At 37.3% G+C, this 14,213-nt stretch overlaps 1 protein-coding gene across 8 annotated transcripts in view; it reads right to left on the bottom strand.

Annotated features, from left to right (window-relative positions):
• Arid4b (AT-rich interaction domain 4B) overlaps positions 1-14,213 on the bottom strand; it is a 117,928-nt gene that overhangs the window by 30,861 nt on the left and 72,854 nt on the right. For 5 of the 8 annotated variants that reach the window (XR_011367243.1, XM_069998089.1, XM_069998086.1 and 2 more), the window contains exons 16-17: positions 14,032-14,207; positions 7,654-7,905 (exon numbers count right to left, since the gene is read on the bottom strand). Coding sequence is in view for 7 of the 8 variants with exons in the window: in XM_069998089.1 (XP_069854190.1) it covers positions 7,654-7,905; positions 14,032-14,207 (428 nt within the window). In the remaining variant the exon portion in view is untranslated. The remainder of the gene's footprint in view (positions 1-7,653; positions 7,906-14,031; positions 14,208-14,213) is intronic. The other 3 variants (XM_069998090.1, XM_069998088.1, XM_069998091.1) reach the window with 3 other exon arrangements.

Raw genomic sequence — 14,213 nt, 5'->3', positions numbered from 1 at the left:
AATCAGCAGTTGTATGTGATAGACAATTTGCTCCAGGAAAGTTAGAATGAACTTGTGACTTTAAATGAACATCATTATTCCACAATACTGTGAAATTCCGGAAATTATGTAATCACTTAATCACAATTAAAAAAAAAAAAAAAAGAACCTTGGGGAAGGGAGGGAAGGGGGGATGGTAGGGGGAAAACAATGGAGGGGGTAACAATGTTCAAGAGGAAGTGTACTCAATACCTCACTCATGTAATTGTAACTCTCTGTATAGTATCTTTACAATTAAAAAAAAAAAAAAAAAAAAAAAGAATCAGCAGTTATAGCGGCTGCAGCCAGAACACAAACCACATGTACAGTGGAAGGAGTGAAAAGCAATCCCATTGAGAAGGGAAAACAAGGGGGAGAAAAAATGAGGGTGGACTAGGCTACTTGAGGTCACTAGTGAGCCTGATAGAGGCAGAGCTCTGCAGGCCCAGACTGGAGCTGATCTGAATAAGTATACATAATGCTTCCAAATATTTAGCTTGATGAAAGTGGAGCAAAGAAATGACAGCCTAGGACCAGGGAGACAAGGTTTCCTTTGATAGGAAAAAAGTAACCTCACATATACATGTGGACAGGAAAAATTCTGAACAGACCAAGGAAATAGTCTGATGTTTGATTAGTTAGCATGACTGGCTGGGGAAGAAGGCAGAGGATGTGAAAGCAGAGGCAGGTAGCAAGGCAGATGGAGAAATGTCTTCTTGTTGCAATTTCTTAGTGAGGTTAAAAAGCACAGTCACCATTGGAAGAAGATAGAGAAGACACAAGGGAAACAAGTTAGAAAATATCCTACTACAGGAGTAGGACTCTCCCTTGGGATGTAATCACTAACTTAAAGCGAGTGCTTGTGGTTTGTTGGCTTTACTTCAACCACGAATGGCTGTTTACCCAATTACCCAATAAATCACCACGAATGGCTTTTTACCTAATAAATCAAGAACAAGAGAGTTCAACTTTCTTTCTTTTTTGTGCCGGACCAGGGGCTTGAACCTCAGAATCTGTGCACTGTCCCTGGGACTCTCTTTCTCAAGGTTAGAGCTCTACCACTTGGGCCATAGCACCGCTTTTCTTGAGTAGTTTATTGGAGATAAAGAGTCTTACGGAACAATAGGGCTGGCTTTAACCTGCAATCCTCAGATCTCAGCCTCTTGAGTAGCTAGGATTACAGATGTGAGCCATTGACACTCAGCAAGTTCAACTTTCCTGTAGTTCTTTATGGTGAGCTGTTAGAACCAAGGAGCTGAGAGTCAAAAGAAACAATTCTGCCAAATGACCAAGTAAGCAAACAACACCAGGGAAGGGCTGAGGATAAAGGTGGTAAAAACAATCAGTTATTTGGCCTGCAAGAATAATTACACGTAGAGGGGCTGGGAAGGTGGCTCAGTGGTAGAGCGCTTGCCTTGCAAGCATGAGGCCATGGGTTTGATTCCTCAGCACCACATAAGCAAAAAGAAAAAAGCCAGAAGTGGTGCTGTGGCTCAAGTGGTAGAGCGCTAGCCTTGAGCTGAAGAGCTGAGGGACAGTGCCCAGGCCCAGAGTTCAGGCCCCACGACCGGACCAAAAAAAAAAAAGAATAATTACACCTAGTCTAATGCCTTATAGAAACTATTTCTTAGGACCTTCAGTGCCAAGCATAGTGAGTGTTTAGCATATAGTAGATGTTTAATTTGCCAAATAAAATTTGATTAAAAAGCATGTGACTATTAAAAAGTATGTTTGAACCCATCTGATTATGAAAGCCATTTTTTACTATGTTTTCCTCTCTTTAATTGGCTCAACGTGCTTGAAAGATGTAAGTTATTTTTACATATAATAGGTATAGTTTTTGTCGGTTGTGGGGATTGAATTCAGGGCCTGGGCACTGTCCCTGGGCTCCTTGGTTTTATGGTGGTTAATTGGAACTAGAGTCTCATACTTTCCTGTCCCGGCAGGCTTTAAACTGTGATTCTCAGACCTCAGCTTTCTGAGTAGCTAGGATTACAACCAGCATGAGCCACCAACATGTGGCTTAAAATGCTTTTACTTAAAAATAATCTAATTTTCAGTTTTCTATAACTTTTAACACAATTATTGTAATGTATGAGATTTACAGTTAAAAATTCAAAGCATCTCATTTCTGGTTCTCTGTTACTTCATTGTGTCCTTTAATATGGTTGGTGGTAATAAAGGAAAAAAAATGTTCTCAACTTCCTTGTTCACCACACCTCCTTCATTATAGAAAGACAGAATTTAACTAGCATTAATACACCATAATGAAGTAATCACAATTAGCTAGGCAGTTCTGTTATATTCAGTTGTTATGGAACACGAATAAATCCACCATACAAAGAAGTGTTGGTAGGTTAATTTCAATGTGTTACCTGATTTCAAAAAGATCACTTATGTTTACATCATGATTTAGAGTACTTGACTGTGAAATAGATCCATATGATAATGAAAACTCCCATGAAATAGTATCATTCAGAGAAGTTAACAGAAATAAAAAAAAAAAATTGCACTGTTGAGGTTGAACCCAGAGCCCTGCATGTTAGGCAAACACATTACCACTGATCTACTGCTCCAATACCATGAGTGTAAGTTTTACAATTTTATGAAGATAAAACCCCATGTGGTGGTTGATGTACACCTGTAATCCCAGCACTTGGGAGGCTGAGACAGGAGGGTGGAGAGTTTGAGGCCACTCTGGTCTACATAGTAATACACTGTCTGATAAATGGAGATATATTTCAAAAATCAAAAGATAACACACATTGTAATTTCTGTAATAATTTTACCTTTCTTTCATAGTCATTTTATGGACTGCATGCTATTTTAAATAGCTATTTACAAATTACTTATAAAACAATGACTTAGGATACTCCAAGCATTCTACAGCCAAATGATCTAATAAATTCTCTAGTACTGCCCAACCTTTTTATCTACAATCACTGTATCAGAAGTTTTAGCAGTATTGTAAAATTTGTGATTTGGGATTGAGAATCAGTTACTGGAAGTAAATTTCTTTTCTTTTCTTTTTTTTGTCAAAGCTGGGACTTCAACTCTGGGCCCAGGCGCTGTCCCTGAGCTGCTTTTGCTCAAGGCGAGCTCATTACCACTTGAGCCACAGCATCACTTGAGCCAAAGCTTTTTTGAGTAGTTTATTGGAGCTAAGAGTCTCACGGAGTTTCCTTCCCAGGCTGGCTTTAAACCATGAGCCTGAAATCTCAGCCGGCTGAGTAGCTAGGATTATAGGCATGAACTACTGGAGCCTGGCTTGGAGGTAAATTTCTAATGATATAATAAAATTCCTTTTTTGGGGGGAAGGGAGGTGCAGGATTGGTTGTGGAGCTTGAACTCTGGGCCTGAGCGCTATCCCTGAACTCTTCAGCTCAAGGCAAGTGCTCTACCACTTTGAGGCACAGTGCCACTTCCTAAAATACTATTATTTTGGTCACTAGGGTAATACTAAAAAAATAAACTCTCACATACTAATCTTTGTATAAAAGCAATAAAAGTTTTTCAGTTGTGAAAAAATGATATAAAATGAAAATTTTATTATAAAGATATATGAAGCATTTCAGAAAAGGTAGAGAAATCCATTTGGATGCCAGTGGCTTATGCCTGTAATCCTAGTTATCAGGAAGTTAATATCTGAGGATGCTGGTTTGAAGCCAGCCAGGCAGGTCTATGAGACTCTTATCTCCAATAAACTACTCAGAAAAATCTGGAAGTGGAGCTGTATCTAAAATGGTAGAGGGCTTGCCCTGAGCACAAAGAAGCTCAGGGACAGTACCGAGGCCCTGAGTACAAGCTCCAGGACTGGCAAAAAACTAAAAAAACTTAAAAAAGTAAACAACCTAAAATATTGTACTTAAACACACATACACACCTTCCTAAAATATTCTTTCTTTCTTTACAAAAAAAAAAAGTCTGCTTCCTGGCTAAGTTTCAGATAAAACAAAAACACATAGCTCCACATAAAAAATGTCATTATTAGGAACAACTGCAGCTAAAGGCAAAATTGATTTCATGAATTTCCATGAAAAAACTTTATTTTTTGTTGGTCTTGGGGCTTGAACTCTGGGCCTGGGTGTTATACCTGAGCTTCTTTTTTTTTTTTGTCAGTGGTGGGGCTTGAACTCTGGGCCTGGGCCTAGTCCCCAAGCTCTTCAGCTCAAGGTAAGTGCTCAAGGTAAGAGTCTCACGGACTTTCCTGCCTGGGTTGTCTCTGAACCACAATTCTCAGATCTTAGCATCCTGAGTAGCTAGGATTACAGGTGTGAGTCACCAGCACCTATCCCTGAGCTTCGTTTGCTCAAGGCTAGCAGTTGACCACTTGAGCCACCAGTGCCACTTCAAGCTTTTTCTGAGCAGTTTACTGGAGAAAAGAGTCTCACAGACTTTCCTGCCCCAGCTGGCTTTGAACCATTATCCTCAGATCGTAGGCCCCTGAGGGGTGAGCCAGCAAAAAACTTCATTTTTAATTCCACATCTGTTAAATATAAATGCATAAATTAAGTCAAAGACCTTAAGTAACAGGAAAACAGTTGTAGAGTTTCTGAGGATTTATTGCTATCATATTTTGCTGATACATCAATGATACAACTCTTTGGTTATGACTGAAGAGAGAACTAGGGATACTCTCTAAGCGATACTATGAATTCTAATAAATGTATAGCAGTGGAGCAGTTTCCTTTATGATGTTGGAGTCTGCAAAAATCCATCTCACAGGTCTTCATCAGAACTGTAACTTTCCTTCTCTTCCAAGTTCTTAGAAATACAAGGTACCCTTCTTCTTATCAGCACAAGTATGACTCCTCAACTACCTCCCATTTTCCTTCCATCCCACTGTCAATGTCAAACTGAACACTGCACATTCTTTCTGCACTCTGAAACCCAATGAGGCAATCTTTTTTTGATTATACAGATAACTATATTTAATTGTAAAAAAGTCTCATGAACATCTTAATTCTTCTACATACAAAACCACTTTCGTTGAACAAGAATATTACTTTAACAAAACTAGTAACTATTCCTGATTGTTATGAAAGTTGGAGAATGCTAGAATTCTATCATTTGTCATGAAACTCAAGCATGTTCCTGCAAGTAAATTAGGAAAAGAATCAGAAGAGAAGCGAAGAAAGGAGAGAAGATGACATGGCTCATACCTGTTATGGGTATTACTTAGTAGCTACTAAGTAATCACTGGACTTTACTGATTCAATTTTGTTCCTAATTTTAAATTAACATGTTATATCTTTACATTTGTATCAAGGCAGGAGTGAAATTTCCTCTAAGATCATTTAACAAGATCAAAATGACTTAATTTCTTTCTTTCTTTTTTTTTTTTGTGGGTCGTGAGGCTTGAACTCTGGGCCTGAGCGCTGTCCCTCAGCTCTTCAGCTCAAGGCTAGCGCTCTACCACTTGGGCTACAGTGCCACTTCCACAAGATCAAAATTATTTAATCCAGGCCTTTTCTTTTTTGGTACTGGTCCTGGGGCTTGAACTGGATGTTGTCCCTGAGCTTCTGTGCTCAAAGCTGGTTGTCTACCACTTGAGCCGTAACTCCACTTCTGGGATTTTTGTTTTTTAAAGAATAATTTACTGGAGATAAGAGCCTCATGGACTTTCTTGCCTACGCTGGCTTTGAACCTGGAACCTCAGCTCTCAGCTTCTTGGGGTCTAGGATTATAGGGGTGAGACGCTGACACCAGGCTCAGACCTTTGTTAAGCTTGTTAGAAATAATAATAATGAGTTATAAAGAGAACACTTCCTCATGACTTAAGTTATTTTCTTTGTAGCATTAGATAAAATTTATACTTTCACAAAATAAACTAGATTAGGCCATGCTTCTATGGCTTCCATTGAACTAGTGTGCCTTTTTTTAAAAGTTAGGGTTAAAGTAGGTTTGAGACAGGGTCTCACTGAGTAGCCCTAGCCCAGGCTGGCTTAAAACTTGCATTCTTCTCGCTTCAGCCCCCTGAATGCTGGGATTAAAGCTGTGGACCGCCACATCTGTCTCAAAATTTTTATTTCTAAGAAACAGAAAATCTGAAATAATATATTAATTCGCAAATCACAGAATACTGGGCATACAGATGTGCATGAGTATGTTTACATGTATACATAGGTACACACAATGAGAGGGCTGAAACAGTGCCTCACACATGTTCAGTGTGCACACTACCACTGAGCCACACCCAACCATTAAGAGTATATTTAAACATAAAGTGTGAGAACTGGTATTCTTCTTTGAAAATACAATACTACTGAAAGCATCCATGATGAATTTTTCAGGGCTCTCTATCAAAGACTAAATTTCATAAGCAATATCAAGAATTCCAAAATACAAGAAGTTATTATTAAACAATAATTAAGTGATCAGGTCTTAAAACTGACTTACCAATTTTGGACAAAACTGAAATGCAAAATTTCTTTGGATAAACCAAAGAAAACTTGTACAAGGAAAAGCTGAAGTCAATGGTCACAGCCTAACTAATTCCCAGCTCTGAAGTCAATGGTCACAACCTAACTAAATCCCAGCTCTGAAGTCAATGGGCACAACCTAACAACTCCCAGCTCTGAAGTCAATAGTCACAACCTAACTAAGTCCCAGCTCTGAAGTCAATGGGCACAACCTAACTAAATCCCAGCTCTGAAGTCAATGGGCACAACCTAACTAAGTCCCAGCTCTGAAGTCAATGGGCACAATCTAACAACTCCCAGCTCTGAAGTCAATGGGCATAACCTAACTAAATCCCAGCTCTGAAGTCAACGGGCACAACCTAACAACTCCCAGCTCTGAAGTCAATGGGCATAACCTAACTAAATCCCAGTTTTGAAGTCAATGGGCACAACCTAACTAAACCCCAGCTCTGAAGTCAATAGTCACAACCTAACTAAACTCCAGCTCTGAAGTCAATGGTCACAACCTAACAACTCCCAGCTCTGAAGTCAGTGGGCACAACCTAACTAACTCTCAGCTCTGAAGTCAATGGTCACAACCTAACTAAACCTCAGCTTTGAAGTCAATAGTCACAACCTAACTAACTCTCAGCTCTGAAGTCAATGGGTACAACCTAACAACTCCCAGCTCTGTCACTCAGTCCCCTAGGCTGGTGGCAGTCACCACAGGCCTGCTATTCTAAATAAGAAGTTTTCACAACCACACTGCTTCAAAGATATAAAACCCCTCCTAGGCGTCTGAGAAAGGCTGTGATGCAACAGCTAGTATTGACAAGATAGGCTATTCTGAAATTCAAAATCCCTACCTACTGAAGAAATATGTAGACTTGAGAAGAACCTAGAGGCTGCTATGGCAAGGTCTTTAAAAAAGCGAACAGGCAGCCTGGTAATGGTCTTAGAGACCTCAAGAAGCTCAAATTCTTCATCCTAGTAATATGTTTTTCCTCAAACTACATGTTTTAGATATAAGTCAATGATGTCATCTAAGTGCTGAAGACATTAAACAGGATGTCACTAAGTGAGGTATTTCCTGTAGAAGCTTCCAGTGTTTATTATGGTACTGTGACCTCAATTAGAAAACTAAGAAGTCTGCAACTTGATAGGTAAGTTTCAAAATAGAAAAGTATTTTTGAAGTGTTTTTAGGTAATAATCACTAGCTAAAACTCAAGTTACCTCACATTCCATCCGCAGTAATGCACCAAGTAAAGGACCTCTCCACCTTCGACATCAGAATCTTTTATACTAGCTTCATACATTTTTTGATTTTTCCCTCGTCCATACCGCACTTGGACTTTCATGCCTGGTGGGTAGCACTCAAACTCCTCTTCCTCATTGTTGTCATCATCATCTTCCTCCTCTTCCTCCTCCTCCTCCTCCTCTTCTCCTTCTTCATCATCTTCATCTTCTTCTTTATTCGTTTCATCTCTTGAAAGGTTTAAAAAATTGCAGAGTTAATAAAAGAAACTCCATAAGCTTTCCAGTTCCAAACCACATATACTGATAAAAATTGTGGTGTGCTTGTCCGGAAACAGCAGGTTCCATGTGTATAAAATGCTGAGCTTCAAAGTACTATTAAAAACTAAAACTGTGTAAGATGATAACAGTGAAAGAAAGGTATGTTTCAAGAAAAACGAAGATTAAAAAATGCATTAAAAGAAAATTTCCGAAAGTCAGAAGAACAGAAAGTTGTACTAATTAGCAAGAATCTAGTAAGGTTGACTGTAGCAATTTTCTCATGTTTCTAAATATGGAAACATTTCACGACTCAGTTGACAAAAAAAAAAAATCACTGTACTTCATTGCCATTTTCTGACTACAAATATTATTTTTTAACAACAACTTCCAGTTTAAAACTTAAGGATGTAGCAGTGGTACACACTAGACACTATGTTGCAAATGAACTATATACAACTTGTGGGTGGGGATAGGAGGGAAAAACTGGGAGAGACCAAGGGAAGGAGTGATACCATCCAGAAAGAAATGCACTCTTTACCTGACTTATATAACTGTAACCCCTCTGTATATCACCCTTATAATACAAATAAGTTTTGTGAAGAACAAAAACAAAGCTTGAGGGTGTTTAAACAAAACTATTTACAAGATGTTAAAATGTGCCCCAAATTTTGCATGCTGAATTGAAAAAATTAATTTTCAGAGAAACATTCACATCTAATTTGTTTTTCTACCCTTCTAAATGTCTTTCACCTATGTCTGTTCTCTTAACCACACTTTTACGGAAACTTTTCTTCTTTGAATTCTCACTATAAGAGGCCAATCACAAATAGAGGAAACTAAACTCCAGACTTTTCTAGAAGGAGCATTATAAGTACTTGCAGCTTCTCTATAACATCTACTTCCTAAAACTGACCATGGGAGTGGGAGGGGGGGGACGGATTGGATGGACGGATGGATATATCAGTCTGACAATGTAGTATGCTCTGGCTTCAAATAAACTCAATGTTGTTGCTTCACAGCCTCCCAAATGATAGGTTTATAGACATATACCACCACGCCTGGCTTGCTACTTATTTTATAATTATTCACAGATCTGTATTAAACAAATTATTTGCTGGGCGCTGGTGGCTCACACCTGTAATCCTAGCTACTCAGGATCTGAACATCATGGTCTGAAGCCAACCTGGGCAGGAAAAGTCCATGAGACTCTCCAACTAACCACCAAAAAAGCCACAGCTCAAGAAATAAAACTCCAGCTTTGAACAAAAATGCTAAGAAACAGTGCAATGGCCAGGCCCCGAGTTCAATCTCCAATACTGGTACACACACAAGCACACAAACACGCACAATCACAAAAAGGAGAAAATCTTCAATTATATAGCAATAATAATATTTATATAAATTTGAATATGAAATGCAAGACTTAAATCTCTCTTTATCTGCTTTGTCATATGTCTGTACCTATTATAATAGCTCTTAAAAAGGATCCATCACTTCATTAAGGACAAATGGATAAAATAGAAAATAGAGACACAAGACAACTAATTATGCTTTAAAAATTAATGAATACAGGTCAAAAGAGATAGTAGTACAGCAAATGTCTACCATGTCCAAAGCCCTGAGTTCAATTTCCAGAACACACAAAAAAAGAGAAAACTTTCTTCTAGTGGTAATTTTTACACTTTTCTTTCTTTTTTTTTTTTTTTGGTCAGGGGTTTGAACTCTGGGACTGGGTGCTGGCCCTGAGCTGATCTTCAGCGCAAGACGAGTGCTCTACCACTTGAGCCACAGCACCACTTCTGGTTTTCTGGTGGTTAATTGGAGATAAGAGTCTCATGGACTTTCCTGTCTAGACTGGCTTCAAACTGCGATTCTCAGATCTCAGCCTCCTGAATAGCTAGGATTACATCAATTTTTACATTTTTACATGCAGCCTTTTATTGGAAACATATCACTCCTAATTATAAAAACAACAAAAATAACCTACAAGTAGTGATATAGGTAGTATTCTGAACCATTTGTGTCATCTCTGTATAGTAGAAGAGTTGAAATGGAGTCTGAGTTCACAAAAAGTAGCCAACCTATCAGCTTTGTCTAAAATATAAAGACTACAATATCCTCAAGGATTACCCCCACTTTACTCAGGAGTAGGTATGGTAGAGCATACTCTAACCCCAGGGCTTGGGAGCCTGAGGCAGGAGTTCCAGGCCTATATGCTGATTTTCAAGCCAGCTTACACTACAAAGACCCTGACCCCCCAGAAATAAACTAAGAAAAATTAAAATAAAATATGCTCAGTTACAAGTTAGTTTATTTATTATTTTTTGGGTCCAGTCGTGGGGCCTGAACCCTGGGCCTGGGCGCTGTCCCTCAGCTCTTCAGCTCAAGGCTAGCACTCTACCACTTGAGCCACAGTGCCACTTCCGGCTTTTTTCTTTTTTGCTTATGTGGTGCTGAGGAATTGAACCCAGGGCCTCATGCATGCAAGGCAAGCGCTCTATCACTGAGCCACCTTCCCAGCCCACAAGTTACTTTATTTATGCCTGTATTCCCAGCACTCAAGATGCTAAGACAGAAGTTCAAAACCAGCCTGGCCTACACATCAAAGCTTGTCTCAAAAAACAAATATAAAAATACAGGTTCAGTAACTGTTAAGTCAGTATTTAAACAAAGCATGGTGTATTATGAAATCAAAGACATTAATACCGATAATATAACAATATTTCTATAATGAAAAATAATTTTAACAGGACTAAAATCTCAAAAAATGGCCTTATGATGGTAAACTATTTGTTCAAGTCTGCAGATTGTACACCAGAAAGGACGTTCATGGCAAAACTGATCTATTATGTACCTAAGAACCACCATATAAAAGAGAAGAGATATACACAATAAAAAGTCAATTACAGAAAATGAAAACAATTGTTGGGTACTGGTGACTCACACCTGTAATCCTAGTAACTCAAGAGGCTGAGACGTGAAGATGTTGGTTTGAGGCCAGCCTGGGCAGGCAAGTCCACGAGATGCTTATCTCTAATTAACCACCAAAAAATTTTTTTAAAAAAAAGAGAGACAGAAGTAGAGCTGTGGCTCCAGTGGGTAGAGCACTAGCCTTGAGCAAAAAAGCTCAATAACCTTGAGCAAAAGAATTCAGGGAGAGCATACAGGTTCCAAGTTCAAGCCCCAGAAGCAAACCCATAGAAGCAAAACAGACCACTGAACTACACCTTACATTAAAAACAAACAAACACACATTGAGTACAGCTGGAAAAAGTCAATAATATCAAATATCTTTGAGTTGTAAGTGGTTGAGTTATACTGTTACTTAATTTAGTAGGAAAACTGATACACCAATAAAACAAAACAATGAAACTTAGAAACTGCATTACTGTTATTTATGATCCTAAATACAATTTACTTAAATAATACACTTAAGTATATAAAAAGCAAACAAAATGATTTTTGGAAATCCAAAAAATTTCTCTACTTTCCTGTTTTTGGCTAGTGCTGGGCTTGAACTCAGGGCCTAGGCACTGTCCCTGAGCTTTTTGTGCTCAAGTTTAGTGCTCCATCACTTGAGCCACAGCTCCACTTCTGGCTTTTTGGGTAGTTAATTGGAGATAAGAATCTTTTCTGCCCAGGATGGCTTTCAATTGTGATCCTCAGATCTCAACTTCCTGAGTACCAGGTTTCCTGCCTTAGTCTGGCTTTGAACCATGATCCTCAAATCTTTTTCCTGAGTAGTTAAGATTACAGACATGAACCACCACTTCTCAGCCTTATAGAGTAATGTGTAAATCTGTTGGAACACAGAATGTCAAGATACTCTCTGAAAGAAAATGCAAACAACATATAGATTTTTAAAAAGCTGATTCATAAATTATGTACATGCACACATACATGTTACACACAAATGTTTAGAATTATATTTTAAAGAACAACATTTGGGGAAAAACACTTCAAGAGGGAAAAAAAGCATTTCATCTCAATAAGCAAAATGCTCAAACTACATTTACGTTACAAAACTAAGAAATCAATTACTTAGTTACAGTAGTACATCCTATCTGTGGCTTGTCCATTTCAGTTATAAACCATCAAAAGCAATCTGAAATCTTAAAAGGAAAATTCCAGAAACAGAAAGTTCGTAAATTTTATGGACATACTTCTAAGTAGTGTGAGAAAATCTTAACATTTTCGTGCTCTACTTATGCAAGATTGTAAATCATTCTTAGTCTTGCATATCACATGGCATATGCTATCTACCTCTTGGTCACTTACCAGTACCATCTCAGTTATGTTGTCATAGCAACATTATTTGTTTCCAATTCATTTTAATTTAAAAAATAACCCTCAGCACAAGAGTAGGGGTGTAAAGAAGGTACCCAGGAACAAAACACAAAAGGACAAACTAACTCTGGCAATGAATCACGGCAGATGAGAGAAAACACAATATAGTTATGTTGACATTTTAGTCAATAGACTACTCACAACAGAACAGTGGTCCTATAAGGCATTATTGTCTCATACTGTCATAGCTATCTTAGTTTGCTTACACTCTTACAGGTTCGGCATGGCCATGAAGTCACCTAACAATGTATTTCCCAGAATGTACTATATGATTAAGTGACGTATGATTAGATTTTTTTAAATATAGTACTGTAACTTCCTTTTTAAGAATTCTCGATCAAAGCTGGGCAATCATATCAAGAAAATTAGTTTGTACTACAAATACAGTCTTATGATTTAGCAAAGATACATTCTGAGTAACCCACCGGTTGGTGAACTTATCATTATGCAATTATCATAGTATACTTACACAAACCTAGACAGTACAGTATTCTATATATCTAGGTTATATTATTCCTCTTATGGAACCAGTGCTGGCTTTAATATTACACAGTCTATTACTGAGTTTCTAGTTATCCATAATACATAAAAGTTTAAAAGATAAACTTACAAAATATATTTTGTAAATTAAGATGTACCAAATTGGAACTTAAACACAATTTCTAGTAACAATGAAAACAAGACTTTTCAAAGTGCCTTATAAGAGTAGATGCTCCAAAAAAATCTATAGGTTTAAGATTTTAGTCAAAAGTCAAATCTGGACTGAGTTTCTTATTATCTGAATGGTATCCAGTAGAAGGAGCATTTTAAACACATAGTTATACAGAGATATGACAAAGTACAGTCAATAAATGCTTTTATTAATCAAAACCCAGTATTTTTTTCATACTTGCTGTCACCAAATTTCAATAGACAGAGCAACAGATTTTAGGCAAACAGCTGAATCTTTACAAGTTTTTAAAATAATTAAAACAGTATCTAAAAACAGCAAAGCATACTTTAATATGTCCTTACACACATGAAAATGTAACAAAGTACTATTAACAAACACTTCTTACTATATTAACCTTAGCTCAGCTGATTTTATCTCCTCCCCCCCATTTGTATAGTGGCTAAATATCAGACAAAATACTAAAATGGTTTTTAAGGTTCTCAATTAAATGATCTACTAAATGGAAATTTTTTTTAAAATCTCAGATATAAATTAAATGCCCAAAATGACCTATAATATTCAGGGACCACTGGCAGCACAACGTTAAATAATTCACTTTTTCAAAGTGATTAAAACAGTGCTTCTAATTACAAAAAAAACCCCACAATAATAGTCTTTGTAATAAAACTTCGTATTTCTCCATTCTTAATTTTTGCTTAAAATACATAAACAACTCTCAGACCTTATAGCCAACACACCATCTATGTAACATAAAGAATACCTTCCCAAAGGTTCATAGTGACTGATACTGAGCAGACCATATTCAGTAAAAAGTGTTTTTTCCTCACTAAAAATCTGGTAAATTCTATGATGAGAGCAAGAACAATCTGTTTCTACAAATGCAGGGTCTCTGAAGGTAAATGCTATTTTCTTTATGAATGCAAGTGACCATTACTCTGTACTTTGTCATTTAAATGTATGTATATATATATATATATATATATATATATATATATATATATATATACACACACAAAGAGTGAACAGTAAGAATTAATTTAGCCAAAATGCATCATAACCAAAAACAAATATCTTACCCAGATTTTGCTTTTTCTTCTTCAGCTTCTACCTTTATGCTGAGGGACTGATCTACCCTAGCAGTGCCATCATCTTTATCATCCAGACTTTCATTTTCTTCTGACTTTTTATTGGAAACTTCTTTTTCCTGATCAGACTGTAGAGGTATAGATTCTAATAAATTCTTTTTACTTCCCTAGAA

This window comes from Dipodomys merriami, unplaced genomic scaffold, assembly GCF_024711535.1.
Source record: "Dipodomys merriami isolate MVZ:Mamm:240054 unplaced genomic scaffold, mDipMer1.0.p SCAF_51, whole genome shotgun sequence".
Taxonomy (NCBI): Eukaryota; Metazoa; Chordata; class Mammalia; order Rodentia; family Heteromyidae; genus Dipodomys; species Dipodomys merriami.
Note: the sequence above shows the minus strand (reverse complement) of the source record. Positions and strands in the feature narration are given on the sequence as shown.